The sequence below is a fragment of the Crassostrea angulata genome, chromosome 6 (assembly GCF_025612915.1).
Source record: "Crassostrea angulata isolate pt1a10 chromosome 6, ASM2561291v2, whole genome shotgun sequence".
NCBI lineage: Eukaryota > Metazoa > Mollusca > Bivalvia > Ostreida > Ostreidae > Magallana > Magallana angulata.
Window position 1 is genome coordinate 57,807,848 of NC_069116.1, and position 25,453 is coordinate 57,833,300.

At 31.3% G+C, this 25,453-nt stretch overlaps 2 protein-coding genes across 3 annotated transcripts in view; one reads left to right on the forward strand and one right to left on the reverse strand.

The window, feature by feature from the left end:
* LOC128187340 (uncharacterized) overlaps window positions 1–24,714 on the forward strand; it is a 60,177-nt gene extending 35,463 nt beyond the window's left edge. The window contains exons 2-10 of one of the 2 annotated variants that reach the window (XM_052857752.1): window positions 16,113–16,209; window positions 20,893–20,963; window positions 21,329–21,407; window positions 21,862–21,918; window positions 22,111–22,167; window positions 22,486–22,632; window positions 22,941–23,092; window positions 23,219–23,366; window positions 23,456–24,714. In XM_052857752.1, coding sequence (XP_052713712.1) covers window positions 21,344–21,407; window positions 21,862–21,918; window positions 22,111–22,167; window positions 22,486–22,632; window positions 22,941–23,092; window positions 23,219–23,366; window positions 23,456–23,625 — 795 coding nt within the window. In that variant the 5' untranslated portion in view covers window positions 16,113–16,209; window positions 20,893–20,963; window positions 21,329–21,343 and the 3' untranslated portion in view covers window positions 23,626–24,714. Of the gene's footprint in view, window positions 1–16,112; window positions 16,210–18,740; window positions 18,876–20,892; window positions 20,964–21,328; window positions 21,408–21,861; window positions 21,919–22,110; window positions 22,168–22,485; window positions 22,633–22,940; window positions 23,093–23,218; window positions 23,367–23,455 lie in introns of those variants that run through there. The other variant, XM_052857751.1, reaches the window with a different exon arrangement.
* On the reverse strand, window positions 7,808–8,783 carry LOC128187342 (uncharacterized). The gene is made up of 4 exons (XM_052857753.1): window positions 8,732–8,783; window positions 8,310–8,535; window positions 8,073–8,223; window positions 7,808–7,905 (listed from the first exon to the last, which is right to left on the reverse strand). The coding sequence occupies exons 2-4, from the start codon at window positions 8,532–8,534 to the stop codon at window positions 7,844–7,846; spliced, it is 438 nt and encodes a 145-aa protein (XP_052713713.1). The 5' UTR covers window position 8,535; window positions 8,732–8,783; the 3' UTR covers window positions 7,808–7,843.
* Window positions 24,715–25,453: the final 739 nt, after the last annotated feature.

Sequence of the window (25,453 nt, forward strand, 5' to 3'; positions counted from 1 at the left end):
TACTTTCTTTAGATTGATCTATCAACGCGTACAGAATTAATATCAGAATATACCTATGATTATATCAACCACCAATGATTTTGTCTATTTTCATTTTCAAAATTAAAAGTATTAATTTTCCCCAAAATTATTTATTATTATGATATTTAACTATATACAACTGGTCAAAGTTAATCACCCAACAAAAAAAACATGATTATATGGGTTTTTGGTAACACAGTACTAAATTGAGATGTCTTTTTTACATAAATATTTTTTACATAAATTATCATATGTGCAATAGGTTTTACAATGTATTCAATAATTACTGTACATGTCATGTGATAAATAAGTCCCATTATCAGCGTCTTGTCTCCGCTTTATGTTTCTGATAAGAAAAACCTAAGTTTGAAAATGAGTGGATATATGCACTATTTTATAGCATTTTTAAAAAACAAATTTCTAAAATTGATTCCAAACAAAAACATTATTTTTGATGTCTTATCAGATTTTATAAATTGTTACATTATTATAATTAATACACAAGGTGACCTATACGCTGAAATACTAACTTATCGAAAACTAAATATAAAATTTAACCCTTCATGATAATTTGGAATGCTACTCAAAATGCCTTATCCGTTTACCCGTATTTAAGGACACACGACACGTTCCTCAATTTTATATAATTTTCCTATATATATTATTCCTTATTTATTAACATTTAAATGTGTTACTTCCCAACAATTCAGTGTACATTACCAGGTATTTTTGGAGATAGAATAGTTGGAATTTTTCATAGAATAGCATGAAAAATGCATATAAAGTCATAGCATATATTTTCAATTGAATACTTTATATCTTGATTATAAAAATATTACATTACACGAAAACATAATTATGGAATCACTTAGTGGAAATCTTCAAATTTTTCAAATAGAAAGAATGGATGATAGGTCGCGTCTGACCTTAAACCCAACGATGTTCAATAGTTTAATCACATTATTAATTTGAAAATGAAACGAAACAACTCGGCATTTAGCAAACTGGAAGAGGGTTTATATTGTTTTGTCTCTATGCCGATCCATTTAAATGTCAATAAAATATGTTTGATATAACTAAAGATAATAAAATGTACAATTAAAACGCTATTTTCGAATATCGATACATGTATATCCACTGTGTTTCTGTATGAACTTTTACCTATCAGTTGTTTATCTCTGTCATTAAGTCATGTCTGATTAGTGAAGTTTGTTATTAAAGAGGGTGTTAAAGTCCATCGAATCCTTTAATTTAATATTCAGTTAGGGCCAAGATCTAGTGAATGAAAGGTCCCTACAGGTTTATGAAATTCTGGATATAAATTCCGTTAATATTGCTTTGCAACAATAGCTTTGTTTGATAGGGTGTACTGGGGTTTAACATTTTGGAGAGCAAATGAATTACTGTTTAAACTGTTATTTTCTATGAATTATAAAAAATCAGTAACAAATTTTGGAGTTTAGTCTTTTTTTTACTATCGAAATATATCAAAAATGCCTACAGTCTCTCCAAATACGACATTAAAAAAGCTCTTGATCTCCTGTTTAAAGTTGTGTCAAATTGAGTATACCTGTCGAAATTAGTTTTCCCATAGCTTGACATAAAATATGAAGAAACTGTTTCAGTATGTATGAAGGAACTGTTTCCACATAATTCATTTAAATCCATAAAGTACGGGAAAAAGATTTTTCAGATCAATTATGATGTCATAATGGTTCTAGCGCCATAAAGGCACCACGGAATCATTCATACCATTTGGAAGGTGTAATCCTTTGAATTAAAAAGGAAAACAATTCTTGCATTTATTAGTCACTGGATGAAAAATCAAGTTTCAGCAAAACTGAAACTATATGGAAACCTTGCTGAAACTTGAAGTTGAAGTTTCATGTATAGTTTCCGCAATGCGGAAACCATTATATCGATTCAGCAAGTATCCGTTAGGTTTCAGTCAGCAGAAACTTTAGTCTAAGATTCCTGATGGTTTCCGCAATGCGGAAAATAAATTTGAATCGTGTGATTAGTTGTGTAAATTATTATGGAAATATCAATCAGTTTCAGAACATTTCCGCTAGGTTTCAGTATGCTGAAACTTTAAGTTAAGATTCCTGATGGTTTCCGCAATGCGGAAACTAAAATTGAATAATGTGAAAAGTTGTGTAAATTATTATGGAAATATCAATCAGTTTCAGAACATTTCCGCTAGGTTTCAGTATGCTGAAACTTTAAGTTAAGATTCCAAATGGTTTACGCATTGCTGAAATTATTACTAAAATTGATTGGAGTTTAATAGTGATATCATTTATTTTCAACAGGTTTAAGTTTAATTCTAGCCTAATGATAATGAATTCGTACATACTAAAATGTATAGTAAGGTTTCAGCGTGACTGAAACTATATGTAAACATGTAACTATCTTCAAATGTGGCAAATAAGGCGATTAAGAACCTTACTAAGTAATTAATTGAATTTGAAAAGAAAAACTGATGTCTGATCTTGTTTAATGCATATGATGAAATCATTAATCTTAGGTACTCGGGCACGTGTATACATGTGTATACATTCTTTGTCCAGGTGACCTCCTCTGTGATTTTCCTGTATATTCTGTGTGGATTGCAGGGTTTTTTCTGTCAGGAGTGAACAAAAGACTGTTACATAACATATACACAGTACGAAGCGCGAGTTTATAACTGGAGCCCGGCGGGAATTTTTTTTCAATTTGTGTGTTCCTGAGTTAGTAAAACTGATAAGTAAATTATAATTATTTAGTAAAATAAATTAATATACCTATTTTGTAACACTCCTTCTTAAATCATTTAGTTATCATTTGAATGAACCTGAGGTACAGTAACTAATTAAGCAAACAAATTAAGGTAAAGTCGTTGTAAATTTTTACAAATCGTACCAAATATTCGTACAACCTGAAGTTTAGAGCTAATTCATTTCTTTTTTTTTAATACCACGCCAACACATGTACACAGGAATTTTTTTGTAAAAAAGTCTACAGTTGATAATAACAAGTAAAACCCACTTGGAGTTTGAGTCTAATATAATAATTGTTTAATTATTTACATGCATTTCAGACTTTACTACATGTATGACTGTATCATGATTCACTGAGGTCGGAAGCAAATTGAAAGGGGGGGGGGGCTGGACTAATCCTCAGAAATATTGAGAAAAAACCCTAATTCCCAAAATCATGAAAATCCTAATCCGTGGGGCGGGGAGGGGGGGGGGGGGGGGTAGTATGCCTATTACTCCAACTTCTCAATCTTTCAAGGTAAATTTAGGAACAATTACATTTCCGGCGAGAAAAAGTGGGGGGGGGGGGGGGCTATATGCCTATTGGTTAAGTCTAACTTTGCACTAACCCCCCCCCCCCCAGCCCCCCCCCCCCCCCCCGGTTCGACGCCTATGTGATTCGTGCATTTCTATACTTTGTATTTACTTTCTGTACTGTAAACACAGATATTGATACATGTTTATGAAACATGCACTGGTTTCTGTTATAAGATATAATAAGCATTATTTATAATTTTACTGAAGTTATACGTTATATTACAAAATTAGTTTAAAATCCAGCACTAGCCATGTGGTGCACGTGATTTTAATCCCATTTTTAAAATATGATTATACATTCGTATACATTTGATGTAGAAAGTATACCAAATAATTAAAATTATATTTTGTTTATATCTCAGTCCGACGTGTACGTCTTACTTCCCGGCTTGTTTAACGCGTTTGTATCTTAATTTCATAAGTATTCTTAACGTACTGTCCATCGCATGACCAATCAGTGCACATGTGTAACTGTAAAATAATTGCCATCAATTCATCGTAGTTGTAAATTCACCGTACGGGTGAACGCTGTTAACCGGACCCCGTTAATTGATCGGCATCTAATTATATTTGTGATTTCTGTGTGTTCATGCAGAACCTGCTCTGTGATAAACATAATATTTTTCACACCTCTATATTTTGAATAAGAATATGACCGTGCTTAGAATCGCGGTGAAAATTTGACAAGTCAAGACTAACTTGTCAGTCAACTATATATGGCTCTATCATATTTAGTTTGGCAAAATCATCAGTACATGTAAATAATTTAATATAGTTAAAGACAAAATCTGATACATATGTCTCATTAAAACTTGTATAATTTCATTAGACATTTGTAAACAAACGGTCGGCCATTTTTTTTTTGGTTAATCACGTGTTACAAGTACAAACACACGCCAATACTTTGTCGTATTTAACCAGGAAATACTGACTCCGACAGTTCTTATTTAAAATAAATATACATGTAAAAAGTATACTATTCGGTAAAAAATGATAATTTTGATTAAACATGTTAAACATTATTCATTTTAAACTATCCCAAGATGCACTTTTCCAAGATTTAGCGGGTTCTGATTGGTCAGTATTGGCGCACTTTATGATTCCGAGCGAAGGTTAAAATGGACAAGAAGGTGCTGTTGTAGAATGGAGAATTGAGAAGCATTAATAGCCTCTACAACAAGGAGATAATGCAGGAACGAAGAACTCATGTCAAGGTAACTTAATTCACAACATAGATACTCCCAATAACATTTTCAAGGCTCTAATTTATCTCTCATTTGTAAACGAGATCTCGCGCCATCAAATCAAGATGGCGTCATTTTTTCAAACTTGGTTCGGCGTTTTAATTTTTATTACCGTATCTCTTTTAAATATACGTTTTGACCAAGTTAACCATTAACCAACTTTATATGCATGATGATCAAGATTATCCAGGGTATACACATATATAATTATATAAACGTCCCTAATATATGAATGCTTGGTTGGTAAACAAGACGAACAATGAATCTTTCGCACATTTTACGATTTACAAACTCTAAATGTAACGAAAAAAATTTATTAATTAAATCCGGAAAATGAAATCTTTCACGTTTATCTTTTCCAGTATTGACAGCATACAAAGTCAATGTTTCCGGTGATTAGTTGCATCCTCTGTTCGGTGATTCGGGTGAATGTTTTGACCAGCTGGACGATGTGAACGCAAGGTATTGCTTTGAAATTGATTATTTTCACCATTAACTTATACATGTGTTGGATGTTTATAATTTACTGTAGTAATTTTTGGGAAATCCAGGTCTAAGTTCTTGAAAAGGAGGTTGATTGGGGGGGGGGGGGTGAAACACACTTATTGTTGATAAGTTTTTCCATTGTTCAACAAACAATAACTGAATCAAAATGAAAATAACATAGCTTCAAACATAAAATGAAACATTTTAGACCAGATACTACTGTAGTCATTATATGACATAGTTTAAACAGCAACTGGCAACTGCATAGTAGCTTCTTTATTCAGAATTTTATTCAGAATGCTTTTATTACATGTTAGGCTGAATGACTTATGTTTATTGTTTACAAATCTAAATGAAACTTTATTATTCATGTTTAAGATAAATAGAACAGACATAAAGTACAGCCCAGTGAGAGGAACAAGTTCATCGCAAGAAGAAGAATTTTAATGCTACCACTGTCCAGAACTACTAAGTCTGCTGTAGCCATGATGTGATCATATGAGTGCTTCACCAGTCTGGACAATGCTCGAAAGTCCCCCAAAAAGGCTTATTTCCATAAACTACGACTCGGGTTACATCAACAACAGCCAAGGACACTCCTTATTGATTCGAATGGACACATCTCTACGACCCGACTAAACCTCTGCAGAACAAGACTTTTTAACTGTAAAGTATTCTCATTTCAAAAAACCTATAAACTATAAAAGTACTTTTCTTATATGATCAAATACCAGTATATTACAATGTCTGTCTGTAAGCTAGAATCTTAGAAAATCACATGGTTTTGACTTATTAAATGATTGATTAGACCTTGCAGATATTAACTTTCATTTTCTTAAATAATTTGTTATATTTGCAAATATTGCATAAAATATTAGACTCCATGTAACATATATCCTCACACCTCCAAGTTGATAAGTGTTAACTACTTTTTTTTCCATTTTCTTTGTTTAAACATTTCTTGATAACTTAGATTTTATTTGCAGCAATATATGAAAAATTAAGAAACCAATCTTAAATGTAAAAACACTGCATTAGGAGATGAATGCATGGGTCATAGAAATGATAAAATACACCAAACAATATTCAATTATGTCGTATATGAAAATATATAAAGACAACATATACCCCATGTATTACAATTTTTATATAACAAAATTACTTGGAGGGAAAGTTGTTTCCATGTGGGTTTTATTTTAAACTGTGTTATGTAACTAATATATAATTGGAATTAGCTTTTATATCATAAGTAAAATGCTGGTATTGATGAGAATTGTAAGGTGAATGATCTGTGTGATACTTTGTATTTTATACATTCATGCTACAAAAAGCAAGTACATGTACATGTAGTAATACTTGTCATATATAAACAATGTATATTTTACTTCATGTCTTGGATTTAAAAATATTAATGTAGGTAAAGTAGTGAAATGTAGGAAGGTAAACCATGTGTAAAGAAGAATATTCATCAGGAATGAAGTGTGTTGCAATCAGCATAATTAATTAAATGTGTACATCATATTTTTGCACATGATTTGACAGACTGCTCCATTGTTAGCTTTTTATTGGCCAACAAGCTTTTCATATCTCCCTCTGGGTCATCTATTAGATACTGACAGGCTTATGATATTAAAATCTGATCAGTTGGTACGTCATGGGTGGAAATGAAAAGTTCACTTTGGACTTAATGGATTATCAAAAAAATGATATCAAATCCTGTTCTATTGTAAAACATTTGATTATATTACTAACAAAGAAAATGTTTATCCCAACTTGTAAGTGGGTCACTTTGACCTCATTTTGGAATTAATTGACATATTCAAATCAAATCTGGGTCAAACCTCTATAGTCAACTATTATCTTGTAGTGTATTTTTTTTTTTAAAGATGGATACTTTAGACTTTTCAAAAATATGTTATGGTGTACATATTCATTGTAGTTCAAAACAAATTGAGACAAGTGTATCATGTTCATATAACAGTGAAGTTTTCTTTGTTTATTCATGTACGTGCAGTTATTTTGTAAATTGCATTCATATTTTTTAAAAAGTAAGATCTTTGTTGCATTTTTAAAGGGAGATTTGATAGGCATTTAATCGAGATGAAAAAAAATACAAATGTAAAGATTTCTATGGGAGTTTTTTTTCTTGTGCAATTTTATCATTTTTTAAATAAAAGTCCCTAATAAGGGAATTGCCATATGGATGTTTCTCCATTATTGTATCTTGGCTGTATTTTATTTATTATTGGAAACAATTTCAGATTTTTGAACAAAATAAATTTGGAACTGTTTGAAATTGTTTTGTTTTTACATAAAGTAGAAACCTTGCTCAGCTTTTGTGAAAGCAAAAATATAAAAAGTTTCAGTAAATTTCAGTTGCGGAAACCCTTTGTAAACAATATGTTTCCCAATTGTATATGGAGGTTGAAACTATGCAGAAACTTCAAGTTTCAGTAAGTTTCCGTCGCGGAAACCATTTGTAAACAATATGTATCCCAAACGTATATGGAGATTGAAACTATGCAGAAACATCAAGTTTCAGTAAGTTTCCGTTGCGGAAACCATTTGGATTCATGGACAGCCTAAGTTTCAGCACTGCGGAAACTTAATGAAACTTGAAGTTTCCGTGCTGAAACCTGTCGGAAACTTAAAGTAACCTTAAGTTTCCGCAGAGTTTCCAAAGGGTTTCCGCAGCGCTGAAACCAGATATTTCATCCAGTGTAGTCTTAATTCATTTTATTATTTTTTAACAACTTGCTAACATTTTCCAAACAGAAATGTAGCTTTGTGTAGTTCTTCTTCGGAAATCTTTTGGTTTCCTGTTAAAAAATAAAAAAAAAATCTATTACTAAGTATTCTGTATATTAATGGGAAAATATACGCATTTTCAAAAAAATCTTATTAATATGCTTCCAAGGAAAAACTAATTTGGAAATTTTGATCTGATAAACAAAATCAAGAGTTGTTCATTGATGTGTTGACAAACCATCTGTGTCTGTGGCTTCGAAGGCCAAAGCCAATTCTCCTTCTTCAACAGCGACGTAGGCAACAGTAGAAAACTCCTTTATATCAATATGTCCATTTCCGTTCTTGTCCCAAGCAACAAAGTCACAAGGAAGCGAATTACTTTGAAAATCCTGATATCAAAAGAATACATGTACAGGTAGGTTAAAGTGACGCTATCTATATGATGATAGATTGTTTGATAAGGAAATGTACCAACCTCGCTTCTTTTTCTGCCACAAAATTTTCCGCAAACTCTGCCACATACTGGTGTACATAATGGACAAGATTTCACACACTTGATACGACAAACAGTGTTGCAGACAGCTTTAAAAACTCTTCTGACTCTGATCCTTACTCGCCAGCGACGTCTCCTCCAGCCTTCTGAATCGTCAATCAGACAACACGTGATCATGAGCAAAAGGAGTAGAAGTGAAACCTTCATGCTAAAGAAAAAGAAAGAACAAAATCTAAATTAACAATGTTTACAAAACAAGATTGAGAGGTTTTCTTGTTCTTTTTCATTTATTTAATCAAAAAGTTATGATTTAAGCTGCTTGCTATATTGTTATTATTATTTCTAATTTCGTGCAAACATTATTATTAATAATATGTTTTGAACACAAACGCACTTATACAGACCTTTGTTCAAACTGCGAATTCCCTTATAGGTTGCTTTTTTTATAAGCTAGTATTTATACTGTCCAGTCTTGTTTATTCGTTTGCATGTTGATATCAATTTGTTGTTTTGGTGTCTTACAGGTGGTGCTTGAAACTACGTCGTTGGTTTTGGATATCAGTTGACATTTTGTAACACTGATCAAAAACATATTATATATACATCTCTGCAATTATGATACTTTACAGACACGAACATCAACGGTCATCTGTCATGCCCCAAGTAACTGAATAGCATTGTTTTTATATCCGCCTTTTGAAAGATAAAAGTTTGTTTGTCATTATATCTATTGATATAATACAAGAAATATAACATTTCTTTCAATATTTATCAATCTATGTCATAATTTTCCATAAAACGCAGCGCTGTTAAGGCTTACTATGAAAATATCAGCGGATTTAAACGTTCATTAAACGATGCATCCGTTATTACAAAATATTTATGTAAAGTTATTTTTTCATGATGTAAATGTAATATAAAATGAAATAATATTGTAAATCCTACTTAGTATGACATTCAGTGTTGTCCCCTAAATTGATAGTCACGTGACATGTGTTGATAATTCTCCCGAATGGAGATCATAAACAAATTTCAATATTACAAAGGCATACCCTTATTTGAATTAAAAATTTAAATGATAATTAAATTCTACTTTTCTGGAAAATTCTGAAATGTCCTGCTGCTTTGTATAGAGTTCTTTTTTTATTAGATAAAATATCAAAGAAATGAGCTCCAGTTGGAATTCAAATGACCTTCGCTTAATATTTTACGTATTTATTAATTCATTCTATAAATTTAGTTGAAACAGCAGCACTTTTTAATGAATTAAACATTCCATTAATTTATATCCAAAAGATCGTAATGATCTGTTTAGTGTATGCCCTTGTAAAAAGCGGATTTAGATAGACTTCCCGATGTCAAACACACACACTTGTACAATAAACAAAAGAAATAATACACTCTCTAAAAATAATCACACGCCGAATCAAAACAAGCATAATAGATAGAATTTAATGGTATAATATTTGTTTTAAGATAATCTTCTGTTCATTTTTAAAATGCATTTTCCAATGTTAAAAAATTGATTGATCCATCTCTCTCTACACAAAATATGCGTCAAAATTTACAGTTTTACGTCACATCGACAAGTGCACTGCGATCAGTAAGTTGTTTATATTTTTCGTTGTTGGACTTATTTGACTACAAAGTTGCACGCATAGGTAATTTTTAGTGTAGTTTAATGTTTTCGTTACCATAATAATCGGAAATTACTTTATTTATTAGCATTTTTGACGACCTGTTGTTTTGTGTGATGTGATAGTTTACATTTCTCGTACTCTCTGGTCAAAGTAAACCTTAACAGTGCCGCGAATGTACAAAAAATTTCTAGGGTTTCTCTGAATTGGCCGTTAATTAATATCAGATCAAATACTTCCGTTACATCTTTACATGTAACATGCTACTAGTAAGCAAGACATTTTCAATTGATATCATTTATTGACGGTAGGGAACTTTTTCTTTAACATTTGATTGTATCCTTTTCTTATCCCGTGTTTACCAGTTGTTGCAGTTACAATTCCAGAGTACGTGTTTTAAAGTCAAAGATAAGACAGAGAGAAAATAGTACATATTTTCAAAAAGAAACATTACAAAGAGAGAAAGAAAGGATTATCTTTTCAAGAGAGGATACTTTCTATTAAAAAAAAGTGTGGTCAGAGACTCCGTTTTAAAAAAAACTGTCCCAAGTCGTTACCTAAGTTTGACCTGGTCAAAATGATTTTCTTTTCAAGAGAGGATGTTGTTTAAAATGGTGTAGTCAGAGACTCCATTTGAAAAAGAACTGTCCCAAGTCGTTACCTAAGTTTGACCTGGTTAACTCACTTAACCATTTGCGTCTAGATTTCTCACCTAAAGTTCGGAGAGGGAGGGGAGGGCAGTCAGATGTGTGCGTTTCGTACGGAAGTATGTAACACACCTCAAAACATTATTATGTTAGAAAGTGTTTTTTCTAGAAGGTGTGCTAAAATATTTTTTTCAATAAATGACCAAAGCAAATCATTTTGAGGCCTTCAATACGTATGGTCCTAAGATAATATATGTACCAGAAAATACCTTACATTTGGATGAAAACATTTGGACTTTTCGAGTTCACTTCTCCCATACTTCTAAGTCTTATTGCATGCAAAAAAATGTGAACGGAACTGGAATAACATCAAGGCTAGAGCTGTTGCTGGAAGTAATACAAATATTTGCATGATAAATGAATGAGAAATTTTTCTTATGATTTTTGCATGATTTGCAGACGATTTTCAGAAGAAAAGCGAATAGCGTTTTAAAAAAACATGCAATCCAATTTTCACTGTGTATATAAACATATTTAAATTCAGCAATAACATCAGTGGTGACAAAAATGGAAACTTAATTTAATGTAAAAATGCTGGAAGGGGAGTCTAATTCACGGTTATTTAAAACGTATCTTGACCATTAAAATTAAAAAATAACAAAATTTTGAAAAATATTTTTTGTTGTCTGTTAAAGGTCCGAACTGCAAAAAGTGTACTTAGATAACAACAAATCATGTAAGCTTACATGTATTGGGATGTTCTGTGAAGGAACAGTGGAAAATGTAATTGATTAAGGATTCATCCCTATAATTTATCAATGATGATTTCAAAATTATTGAATTATTTTGTCAGCAAGATATGCAAATTGTCTATATTCACGAGCTTCAGATAATAAGACTATTTGGTATAACCTCAACCTCATTAACGAACGGCTTGCCAAGCTGTACCGAAACCAAACAAAACGAAGTAAAATTAACACGAAAAGAAATGAAATCAAAACGAAACATACTGAAAGGAAACGAAACTAAAAAACTACAAAACTTGACATGAAATAAAATGAAATATATATAACCATTATCATTAAAAATATATTAGATGAAATTTCTAATAATTTGTTTCAAACGTGCGCATTTGTAAGTATGGATGACACTATTAAATAGATATTGCCTGTGCCTATATTTATAACCCAAGTTATAACTTTGGGGCTCTGGTTAATACATTTCATTTATATGAATACTTGTATACGCAAAATCAGACCTGGCGATTCCTGATCGGTTTTTGCCCAACATGCAGCAAACTAGACTAGACACGCACTTACATATACAGTATACTAAAAGCGGATGATAAGCAATTTTTGAAGAAATGATGCGTTTGAATCGCAACATAAAATTTTATTTGAATTCTAAGCATATTAGTAGTAGTAGTTACCCAAAACAATTGCATTGGTTATGTTGAGATACACTGTGGACAAGTGCATAATTCACGAGAGGCGCACCTTAAATAAAAAACAAGCCTTTACACGTGACACATCAATTTTGAGAAAGTTGTCTTTAGATGATCAAAGGCTTAAAAAGAGTAAGACATAAAAATAAGAGAATGCAACGCATATTTGGAAATTAGTATTTTGAAATTGAATAGTATGCTTAAGCCTATTTTTAGCTGGCAGCTGATTTACGGCATATATGAGCAAGTATAAGTAAGTATGTCACTTGAGAAGAGAGCTTTTATCGGTTTTAAATTTTATTTAACAAGTGCTTGAACAATGTAAATTTCATATGAAGTAAAAATAGTCCAGTTTACATATTATATTGTTATACTTTCATGTTAAATACTGAAATCTGATTGGTTAAGACGCAGTTAATAATATTTACTATTACCCTCAGCGTAAGCAACGCACTTGGCAACGGGTAACATTAAAAAATGTTACATGCGCGAAATTTATGCGCGTACGGTTCGCTGTAGAATTCACGTTATTCCTATATAAAAGCAGTAAATTTTTTTTTAAAAAGACAGTATTACAAAATAAATAGTGCCTGCTTCGCGTCGGTTGACAATGGTTTTCTCGGGGTGTCAATTTCAACTGTTACCCTCCCAAACAGGCACTATTTATATACTGTGTAATCTTTAGAATTCGTTGTGGCTCAATTTTCTTGGTATTCGTGGGTAGCCCTTCCCAACGAATTTATATACTCAACGAAAACAAATTTAAAAAGTTATCTTCGTTACTGAAACTGAAAATCGACGCATCCACGAAAGTACATCCCCATGAATAAGCAAAACATCACCAATCCACGAAAATTGACCCACAGGAAATTAAATGATTTCACACTTTATATTTATACACCTTGATGTGAAAAACATTTCGTTTTGATTTCGTTTTCGTTTTAAAGTTTCGTTTTGATTTTGTTCGTTTCGTTTTGTTTTCGTTTCGTTTCGTTTCATTTCGGTAGATTTCGTTTTGTTTCGGTTTCATTCGTTTTGTTTTGATTCCGATTGTAGGTTTCGTTTTAATTTTGTTTCGTTTTTTGTTGATTTTGTTTCGTTTCGTTTCGTTTCATTTCGTTTCGTTTTGTTTCTATTTCGTATTTTACAGGTGCCTCTGTTATTACATCGATATCACTAACAATGTTTTGTTTTAATAAAGTTGTGTTTATTCTTTGATATGATTGTATTTTATACATGTACAATGAAAAGATAAGATATTAAAACGGGGGTTATTCTGCTTGTATATCTCTGTGCACATATATAAATATTCAGAATTCTTATAAAAAGTAATTTAAAATCATTTTTGTAAATAAAATAAATAATGTTATTTTGGTGCCTTAGTAATCAACACATTGTGGACATTTACATTATATTAGAGAGGAATAACCTGTAAACATTAAAATATGTTCTTCTTATTATTAATAAATGTCTTGGTCCTTTCCAGAGCCTCACCAAAAGCAAACAAATTGGTATCATAGTAAAAATCTAATCTTTTGAAAAAATAATTCATTACGAAGAAGGCGCATAGGGAATCATTAGAGTGGCTTTTTACTACACAATGAAAAGAGATACGAAAGTTCAAGATATTTATTCGTACAATGCCTTTGACATGAACCGTACAGTGAAAAATGACAATAACAAATCGTCGATCATCTCAAAAATCCATAATACGTTAACGAAATACAAATTCAAAGCAGAGCAACACGGACCTCCAAAAAGAGGTAGGATCAGGTACCTAGGAGGAGTGAGCATCCTCTGATGACTGGTCACGCCCGCCGTGTGCTCTTTGTCGGAATCGGGAAAAAACGAAAAAGTCCGTAGTAAATTAGGTGATTAATTATGGTCTAACAATTAGTATGAAAAACGTTAGTCAGCATGCGACCCAGTGGTAGATTGTATTTGCTGACAAAGTCGTTGTATCGACCATAGAACTTACGAAAAGATGACTTCAAACGAGATAGTTGATAGTCCTGTTTTATGTATCCTGTACTTGTGTGTGCAATCAGAATAGTTTTTAAGAAAATAATATTTTAGATTCCAAATGACAAATTAAGCATTTCTACGACTTCCATTTTTATTAAAGAAACAATTGTCGATGATATCAAAAAGGCTAGATTTTAATTTGTCATAGGGATTGGTTGTATAAAATCGTACGTTTTGATGCTATTGATTTTGGTCAGATTTTGTGACCTCAAAGTTTCTAATAATTCTTTAGAGTTTTTTAGTATCCACATCTGATTCACATCACTTTGGGAGTATATTGTTGTACAGTACTCTTAAAGTTTCTACTTCACTACTGTAAGAAGTTTAGTAAGGAGTAAAGAGAGAGGTTTGGTATTACATTTACTGAAACCTGCTATATATCTCTGTTTGTAAGGACTTTTGAGAAGCTTAAGAATCCAGTACAAAAAGGTAAATCAAATTAATTTTGTTTTTATGGGGAATATTAAAGATATCCATAACCGATTTATGATTTTGAAGTATTTCCTGCTTGGAAAGGCTGCTATGGGTTTAAGTAGGATTATCATGTGTAGAATCGAAACCTAGTTCTTTGAAACTGCAATTAATATAGTGTACCTTACAAACAAAGACAATGTTGTTACTTGCCTAATCAGGAGGGAACAGTACATACTGATCTAGTTCTTTTGTCACTTTTGCATTATTGAAAACAGAAGGATAGATGGTTTTCATTTTACCTCTCACTCGTTTAATACGAGATCTCGATGCTCATCTGATGCTTTAAAACCACTCTGACAACGTATCAAGGTCTATTTTTTTCAGATTTGGCCCATCGCTTTGCGTAATCTTCAACAGAATTCATGATATTTTTGGGGTTATTTTGAAACTAAATTCTAGAAAACGGCATGAATTTCTGATTAGATACTATATTGGAACAATTGACCTCTCGGAATAAAAAAGGTAATGCCGTTTAGAAATTTCTTCTATCTCAGAGAGAAAAATATCTCATTAAAATCTGAGATAAGGAAGTTGCATTTTATCAGTGATTCAAATACAGATATGAACACATTATTAATTCAAAAATATTTAAGAAGAAATCCTTTATCCTATCCAAATATGAAGGCCCAAATATCAGACACATGATGTTAACCAGCCCCTTGACAGGTATTCTATTATAACTGTTGATACGAAATATTCCAGTTTCGCCAGGCTAGCTTAGCCTCTTACTGGTCGTGTAAACCCAATTCCATTAGAGGGTCGACTGGACTTTCCCGGGGTCCCATCTTTACCAAATATGAAGGCCCAAATATGGGATACAGGTTTTTAGCCAGCCCCTTGAAAGATATCCCATTATAACTGTATTATACGAAATGTCCCATTTTCGAAGGCTAGCTAATCCTCTAACTGGTCGTGTAAATTATGTCAATGTTCAGGTCAGGTCAGCGAGTAATATTTTTTTTCTATATAACTGTTTCTTTTAAATAAAAAGGGAAGTTTATACGGAATTTTGAATTTACCTATATTAGCATTTTTACGTTTATCTGAATAGCGAACTGACCACATAATTCTATTTGCTATTTGAATAGCGTATAGCGAAAAGCGAATAGAATTACTATTTCTAAATGTCAATCCAAGATGACTTTCTTTTCTGAAAAAAAAATCTGTCGATATCAAATTAGCTATCCTTAAATGACCCTAGATAAATAGAACTATGATTTAGCCAGGAATTCTGTGTCATAACATTAAAGAACCTTATAATTCTGCATTTTTACATGACTACCCCTACGTTTGTACCTCCTAAATATCTACGGCTGGAAAACCCACTACCACGTACCGTTATTACTCATAGAATGACATTAAGTGACAAGTTCACTTATCTATTGTGCACAATAAAAGAATAAATAATGTACGGAATTTAAAACTATAATTGAAAATGATGTTCAATGATATATTTCCATTGTTATAAGTTATTGTTATAGGTTAAATATAGGTTCAAATCACAGTTTGTATATCTCGATAAAAACATTTTTTTAAGCAAACAAATTGTAATTTACAGCGTTATAGAAATCGATAATGCTGGAATCTACACGATCGAGTATCAATTGGTCCAAACCTTCAGCAACGTATGAAAAAATATGGAATCATGATAATTTGTAAGTATAATTAATAAATTCCAATTTGTTTTTATTTTAAACTTACAGTGTGCCCTGAAGAAAACTACACTTGAAATGAATTAAATCATCTTTAAGGTTGTATGACATAAAAGTAAATAGATCTTATCCTCCCACTTTATCAATTCTTTTACGCGATTTTCAATAAAATAAAACCCAATGATTCGTGATTGACTTTAAGCAGTACCGATTATAAGACTGCTAAAAAGTTAGGTAATCTTTCAAGTCGGGGTATATAAACGGTAAAAAGGGACCCTATCTTACCCCTAAAGAAAAAATACTTTTGTTACTTGTTCCCTAATTACTTCTGCTAAAACTTTTTTTATCCAAACTGGTTGCTTCTGATATTCCATTTGCTCGTTCTTAGGATATTTCATCATCTGTTGGTCAATAAATATTGATTATTCTACGTTATAATAATATGATTAGCCTTGCTTCGAGTTTGCATGTGTACATCGTAGTGAATGTTGCTGTAATTAGAAACATTTTTCTTCCCTCTACATTCTATAAGTGTCCTTTACAAAATTGATTTGTAAAACTGTAGATAAACACTATATTGGTATATCTGTACGTGCTCTTACAATGAAAAGAACTAATAAATGCCATTTTACGAAAAGTTCATATTCATTGTATATACTTGTGTATATCATTAATGATAAAAATGCGTATCTTATTCACAGGCTTCTTAGCTATCATTCACCTTTAAACTGTCTAGTATTCTGTAAACACGAATTTTAAAAATTCATATATTTAGGGGTGTTGTTGAATTACTGTCCATTGATCAAAGCCTTGGACTCTGTCAAAGGGACTTAGTGTAATTTTTATATCATTTTTTTTTCATTTGGGAGGGAGATTCATGCTTTTGGTTTATTTGTTGCAGATGCACTTTTATTGAAATCTGGCTTGGTTTAAAAAATGTTTTATATCTAATGCTTAGTAACACTGCAATTTTATTTTCAATATTTAAGTCCAAACATGAACATTAACTAAAAACAAAAATTTGTAAAAATGCTCTAATGCGCTGCTGATTTGCGCTGCACATAGCCATGATATACCAAACGCCTGATAATTCAATGACGTTTGTGTCATTTGTTTATAAAACGTTTCTTTCTTTTCGAACACTCCCCTCCTTCCAGCTATTTTAGATTATTTTTTGTAATATAAGAAGTGAAAATAGTTTATTTATACCTTTTGACTGATTAGGAGTGGTAGTCATTAGCTTTGTACATGGATACAGGTAGTAATCCTTTTAAAACTAGAGAGCGAGTGTCTAGTTTTGTTTTGTCTGGATTATTTAGCCCTGATACGTTATGTGAATAAACTGGATTGGCTATGAATGTAGTACTTTAGGACATGTACCACTGCAATGAAATGGCAACCAAAAGGGAAGAGAAATTGTGCCAACCAAAATCAACATGGAGGAGAAGCACTAGACGAAGCAGTCTCAGCTTGGGTGGAACTAATTAGCAAAGCAATGGCAGTATCCAAAGACAGAGGGAGGTAGAAGCGATGTATCATAGCTCGTATGTTTCATTTATTTTTATGTAATAACTCAAAAACTCTCCACTCGTTTGGAATTAACATTGTATTTGAATGAAGGTTATATTATATAGAGTTTGCCTAACATGGTCGATACAGTGTTTTGTTTATTCTTGGGGGTGTAATTCTGTGGGTGCGTCGGTTTTCAGTTTCAGTAAGAACAGTTTTTGAGGATCTACATTCGTTGTGTAAGGCTAACCCCATAAATGCCACGAAAGTTGAGCCACCTCGATAACTACTAGAAACAAAATGGTTTATATACAGTTACCGCACATATCCAGTCCGTGCCAACTGATTCATAATCAAGGCTCGATGGCACCGATTCCACCTTCTACCGTATATGGCTGCTTCCATTGCTTCTCCTCTATGTTGATAATGATCAGCTTATTATCCCTCTCCTTCTCGGCGGCATGTCATTGAACAGTGGTAAATGCCCTAGTTCTCCATTCATGGCCAGTGAGCACAAAGATGATAGGTGAGGCTAGGTGACTGTAATTGACTGTTTTGTTTCTTGCTATTTATTTTTATTTAAATTGCACATACGTTTCATTTGTTTGAAAAAAAATAATCAAAATGTCTCCACTCTTCGAGAATGTTAATTATTCCGTAGGAAAAGTGTTAAAATGATTGTTAAATGATGTAGGAATAAGTGTAACATATACGTTTATGAATGGTTAACGTAACAGATATATGTTAATAATATAATATTTAAAGTTTCATTTTTATGCGTATGGTAGTCAGATATATAGTTACAATCATTCACGTTGGCAACAGAGAATGTAAGATGAAGTTTCATCAAACTATACAGGAAAGAAAGAGGATCAGCTGTATTTAAATTTATTTGATTCGCAACATGCTTTCCATCTACATGTTGTAACGTTAATCGAACAGATCAATGCGGCATGTACGTAACAAAAACATATTTTGAGTTGTCTCCTCTTGTTTAAATGTTTATCTTGCAGTCCAAGGGTCTTTTTAAAAAGCTTACTACATATCATTTGAATTTGACCTAATTTTTTTTTTTTCATTCTTTATATCAATTGTGTATATTTTCTTGTTTTCATTTGTTTCGTAATATCTGGACAGTGAATTGATATACCACCGACCAGGTAGGTTGTTTTATTTGGTTAAGAAACGTACAATATATGAACAGTAATTGATCTAACTTTCGTTTTTATGTATTAAAGTCGTAAAACCAAATAACTGGACCTCATAAAAGATCAATGTTTATCTACAGTGCACCGAATTCTATAAAAATATAGAGCGAATATTAAAGATAAACATGTAGTTAGTTCATGATTTATGCCCTGCATACTTCTAAGAGGATGTCTTTAGTAGTGGATATATGACTTTGCTTGTTTAGAAAATTTAGATATTTTCTTATACTTTGATTCTCTTTTATCTGGATTTCTCATTAAAAGAAACTCAAGTCTAATAATGTGAAAGTATTCATCATTATTTTATTCTTAATCTATATTTTATTTGAAGAAAGCAAATCCGTCTTCAGCTCAACTGCGTATAAAGACCTTATATATATATATATATATATATTATGACATTCATTTTCTTTAAATACGTTTATTGCCCAGGGATTATTATGTTGGCAACATCATTTTCTCTGCTCATTTTCTTACACATGTCAGTTTATATACAGTCGTTGTAATCTAATGGACACTTCTAATATACTCACTGGGATTCTTCAAAACTCTCTACATGTGTGTCGAGATAACTCGTGATTAGACTTAAGGTGGTATGGGACATCTGTCGATATTAATGTGGATTAAAGTACATTATAATTGAAAAACTTTCATCGGTTCAGAATTTTCAAATTTTATTTGAACCAAACTTTATTTTATTTAACCAAAATATAGCTTTTGAAAATATTAAGACAGGTAAAGGTATAAAAAAATAACCCCAGCGGAATTCGAACTTATGACTAACAGATTTGTAGTCAGTTCTCTAACTCACTGTGATAAGCTGCTAGGTGACATTACTGGGAAAAGAAACTACTTACATAATTACACTTTGTTTTATTATTTCGATAAACAATACGTCAAAACATGGAAGTGTTCCAAACCACCTTAATGTTAAAGTAGAATTCTTGAACAAAAGGATTGAAATTGAATCCTATAATGAAAAGAAATTGGCATATATCAAGCGGTTGTTGCGTTCCTTACTAACATTTGTACTTGAACTTTAAAAAAAAAGTTTCTTAAAACATTTTACTTATCTTAATAATGTCTTAGCTTGTTTTATTATTAAATGTCTCACAACCTTTGAAACATTCCTCTTTTCTAAACAAAGAAACTTTTTATCCATGCTTATCACCTATCAATGTTATTTTTATCTTTAATGCAGCTTTATCGTCAATGATAACTTTATCTTTTCTTTAAATAATGAAAATATGAAAAAAAAATGCTCCTTGTTAAAGCATTACTTAGAACGGTCGATGTGTTACAAATATCAATTTGAGAAGTATATTCCTCTAAGTTAGATTAAAATTTTTAAAACGCTGAAAAATATCATTATAACTTTTTGCACGCTTCGCCAGAACTGAACCCGGAAGTCGGACTATGTAGGGCATTGTGCACCTGTTTAGATATAGAAGAATTCAAATCACTATGAAATGTAGCTAAAGTGTACCACACACTATGCCAAGAGCAAACGTATTATCGTTTATGATGTTCATTTTTTAAATATATAAATACTAGATTGTAGCTATTAAATAAACTAGATTCTTAATGAATTTGTACTCTTACGCACTCTTTCACATATATGAATAAATTAAACATGCATTTTGGCTTAACCTCCCATTGATCCTTATATTATGTGGTGATCAAGACGTGAGCAGCAGGTCAAAATCAGATGGTTTTTAGAGCAATTTCACGGGTTTCTTTTTTCAAGAGGGATAAAAAACGACAGTACATAATTTTCTGAAAATCACAAAACAATATAAAAAGGGTCATTTTGGTACTGTATCAAAGACTCTTCTTTTTTGCAATTTAAAATGGAAAAAGACAAACATAAAACTTCAACTTAAAAAATGAAATTCATCGATCTAATATTAAATGAAATTTTAAAGTTTCCTTCAACTTACATATCATCTCATAAATATTTCTTTTGCAGATGTTCTTGATAGCTGTTTGCCTCAGCAATTCAAAGGTTCCCGCTACATATTGAGATATATCTCTTAAAAGGTTAAAACCTTCAATATATAGTTCTTTAACAAAAATTAATTTTTAATTCATTTCATGTTAAAGTTAGACTGACTATAAATATGATGTGTTTGTTTATAATAATTTGAAATGTTTTGTACATTTTATTTTTAAAACATTGAATGCATACATTTTGGATTTTCTTCTCTATGTGTTAGTCAAGCTATGTAATTCTTTCTTAATATTTTTAAGTCGAATTTTATTTTCAGAAAAATCAACTTATTCTAAAATTTCTTATAAGATAAGGAGAAATTTATTGTCTGATACCGATTCATTACTGAAACATTAATCTAGAATAATCTGAGTCAGAAATATAAGAACTATTCCTATTATCATTTTAATTTCAGCGATGGTAGAAAACTATGAAATCACTCGTTTTTGCTGCCCTTGTCCTTTGGATTTCTTCGTTAGCAATGCAACAATCGGGTAGGCAGCATTATAGAAATTATACAAGAATTAATTCATCGGCATAATGGTTTAGTATGTGACTCCTTCACTTAATATATCACTTTAAAGACTAAGAATAGTAATAATTCATTGTAACACGGTAATAAAAGAACAGGAACGATCTAGAACAATTCAGGGGGTTTTTCCTAATATATTGATTGATACATAAGGACTGGAAAATTGAAAAAAATGTATAATACTTTCTCATATTGGTTAAATATCGAATGCCAAAAAAGAAAATGTATACATTAATACACAATCTTGAGCATATTGCGTATAATATTCCAAATAAGCCTTTAGAAATTATATTTCTATCCAACAAGCACAGTTTACCGATTGTAGACTTTAAAAAGTGTTAGATTCAGAATTATATGACCATAAAGTAAATTATTAACAATACTGATTTTTGTTAAATAATTTTTTTTGATTCTAGACGGACCTCTACAATGTGTGATCATCCAAGATAAACAGGGTCTAACAGTGCCGTTTAGTGAGTGGAACTTAACTACTCTGACTTTCTCTGAGTCGTGTTTCATTAATATTTCACCGAAATGTAAAAATATTCAAAGAAAAACTCTGAATATATGTCTGTGTACACACAAAAGAGCTTGTAGTCTGTATTAAGATAGTTACAGATAGTTAGGACATTTATTAATGTAGGTATATAATGTTTTCCTTACAGATCCTCCATCGTTTTTGACCTCCAATATCAAAACACAGTGTCAAGTTTATGGGTCAGGTAACTACAAAGTATAATACTGGAGTATATTAAGCAATATATGATGTATTGCTAATACTAAAAAGTTCATTTTTGCAAAATTATTTAAGATATAAAATCGGGCTTGACGTTTTTACTTAAGATTATCAGTTATTGACATAATATAACAGTCCAAAATATTAATGGGAAAAACATAATTGAGCTTGATCTACTAAAGTCGATACGTATTTCAAAGATATATCTGGCGAATTAGAACAAAGCTTTTTATATACGTAACTGTATCAAATATATGAAAGATATGAATTGCGGAAACACTTATTTAGTTCTACTTTGTTTCAGGACAAGGGATGCTGAGATGTGGAACGTCAAATGTGTATGTAAGACCAGAATGTGTCTGTTCTTTCTACAACGTGTATGAGGCCAAGTACCACAATTTCTCATCTTGTCCTCAAGGAGAGAAATCAGATGATGTCACAAAATTAAAATGTAGGCCCGAAAATAAAAATTTCTAGTACATAAAAAGCAAAGTTCAAACTCATGAATAATATAATATTTTGAACAAGGAATAGCTACTCTATAAATTTATGTGAAAATTGTTGAGTGTGTTCCCTAACTATTACGTTAGACGTAAATGTCTTATGAAGTCACTTTTCTGTAACAAACTATGTGTTCCAATGCAAGTGTCAGAAATTCACTGAGAAAACCTCTGTTTAAAGGATTAAAAACACAATGACAAGAATAATGGATGGTGTTATGATATTCATTGACAAAATAATCTATATCTTGTTTTAAAGGTCCTGATTGCTTGATGTATAGCTGGAATAGAAAAGGACCTTGTATCAATGGAGGTAATCTAACATGTAGAGGGAACGAAGTGGCTCCTAATATTAATTGTCGATGTCCACGGAACTACAAGGGAATGTTCTGTGAGGAAAAATTAGAAAATGTTAGTATCTATTCTTCTTTCTTTGCTCCTTTCCTCACGAATAGAAGGATAAACAGTTATTATCTTCATTCAGAGTTTATTAAGTTTAGCTTTAAAATGTGCATGTTTTTTATTCATAACAATCAGGTAACGAGAATATGTGATAGAACTTCAATCTCATTAACAAAAGGCCTGACAAGCTGTGACTTGACAAGAATGGAATGTGTTACCTTCAGTAGGAATCGTCTGTACGCTTACAAATGTCAGGAGACTGATGCCTCCCAGGAGAGAAGAGGTGAGAGCAGACAAGTTACATTTATTAAAACATCACTTTTAATGTATATATTCATTTGTTTGTCAATTAAACAACCTTCACTCTTACAGGATTACCGTTGTGCGTTGACACAGAAACTACCACACAATTACTTGTTAGAGCCCCAATTTACCCGACAACGGTGAAACCTACTAAGCCTGATCATAGTTTATCTTCATCTGCAAATATAATTAAGTTTACATATGTTTTAACATATATTTCATTATCGTTACAATTGTGAGATACAAAATTAAAGTGTATTATAAACATTGGATATATTGTGCCCGTAAAAATACAAACCATCCATGATTGTATATGTTATTCAAGTCATTCAACAAAAATGAAATTTGCGTACAAACTTTCATGGATCAATGCAAGAGAATCTATCACACAAGATTGTAGATTTTTGTACTTTTAATATGTACAAAAATGCAACATTTCGACTGGTTATATTCGTATTTATAGAAACCTTAGGTCTAACGTTAGGCAAGTTCCTGCGTAAACATTCAGTAATTTGTACAATAAAAATAATCTCCCTGTGGAAGAGAATAGAATTGTCAAATTATTATGAAGTCAATTCAATATGTAACTTTTCCACACAATGACCAAAGTATATCGCAAGAAGGAAGAAAAGTATACAGTCTGAAATCATTGTTTGATTTCTAAAAGCATTCTTGTACATGTACTAAATTTTAAAAATACATTAAGGTCCATATTTTGAGATGTAAAGTTGGTTATTTTCATATTTATATCGTACTTGTATACATTGAAGTCAATTACATATGAAAAAAAGCTCTAATTTGCATTAAATCGATGTACATTTTACTTGTTTGTATCCTAGTATAGTGTTTAATCTGTTAATGTAAACGGAAAAGAATTATATAGAGAAAAGGATTTTGTTTGTTTTTGTTTCAAATTTTCCTTTTTTATAAAGAAGACCTTACAAGCTTCTCTGAGTTTTGTGTCTCGATATTAGAATTATAGTATAAAATCGGGTACATATTATTGTAATTAAAAGATGCGTAGAGGAACATATATGGCGTAAACTTTTATTTCCGAGTATATATTAAGCATCTATGCACATTTATTTTTAGAAATATCAAATTGTTTCATTTTAATGTTTAAGCGTGTGTGTGTGTGTGGTTAAAAATACTACCTATTTTCCTCTGCATGTTCCGAAGCATTCTATTGATAATGTTATTGTTTTGTGTCTTTGTACAAAACAGATCCACAGTGACCTTGATAAAAATGGCAAGTGATATAATAGCTTTGTTAATGTTTATGGTTGCATTAAATGACGTTTTCTATTAAATTGGTTTAAAAACATTCACTGAAGCTTGTTTTTTTTTAAGTAAACAAATAAAAATGCACGATGCACCGAAAAGTTTCATATACTAGTAATTCTGTTTCTTTTTTCATATCGTAGACCAAAGCTTTCTATTTATAAAACTAATTGATAACGCGAGGCAAAAACACATTGACTTTCTTCAAATAATAAATTCAATTTAAAATATTTATATTTTCAAGTATATACGTTTATTCCCTTTAACCTCAAATTTGGGCAAAACAACGACACTATATATGACACTATGTATACAATAGCTCTGTGTTCATGCCTTTATCTGTGTTCATGCCTTTATGTCTTCTCAGTTTATATTCTGAACGCAATCAAAATACTATAAAAAATATTTTATAATAAAATGATTCATTTTTTGAATTAAAACAGCGAAAATTCCTTTCAACAAGTCTGAAATGAGTTGGCATTTGAAGATTATATTAATTTTGTTAGATTGGGTTTTTCGATTATTTATTTTAAAAGATATATACTGTCAATCAACTTTTATTCCGTAAAAATTATTCGCGAAAACCACGAATTCTTCTTTGCCGCGAATATTTCTCGCCGCAAACTTGTCTTTGTGGTATTGGTATTTATCAAAATAAGTGTGGATAAAGCTCAATTGCAAAAATAGAAGTCGCGCCCAAGTTTATCTCTGAAATCGCGGAATGAAGTCGTCGTGAATAAAAGTTGGTTTACAGTTTACATAGAAAAAATACACGTATATTCAAAC

Coding starts and splice junctions, on each gene's coding strand:
- LOC128187342 (XM_052857753.1), bottom strand. CDS start 8,534: ATGAAGGTTTCACTTCTACTCCTTTTGCTCATGATCACGTGTTGTCTG. Junction 8,224..8,309: donor GTGGCAGAAAAAGAAGCGAG/GTTGGTACATTT, acceptor TTTTGATATCAG/GATTTTCAAAGTAATTCGCT. Junction 7,906..8,072: donor CGAAGCCACAGACACAGATG/GTTTGTCAACAC, acceptor ATTTTTTAACAG/GAAACCAAAAGATTTCCGAA.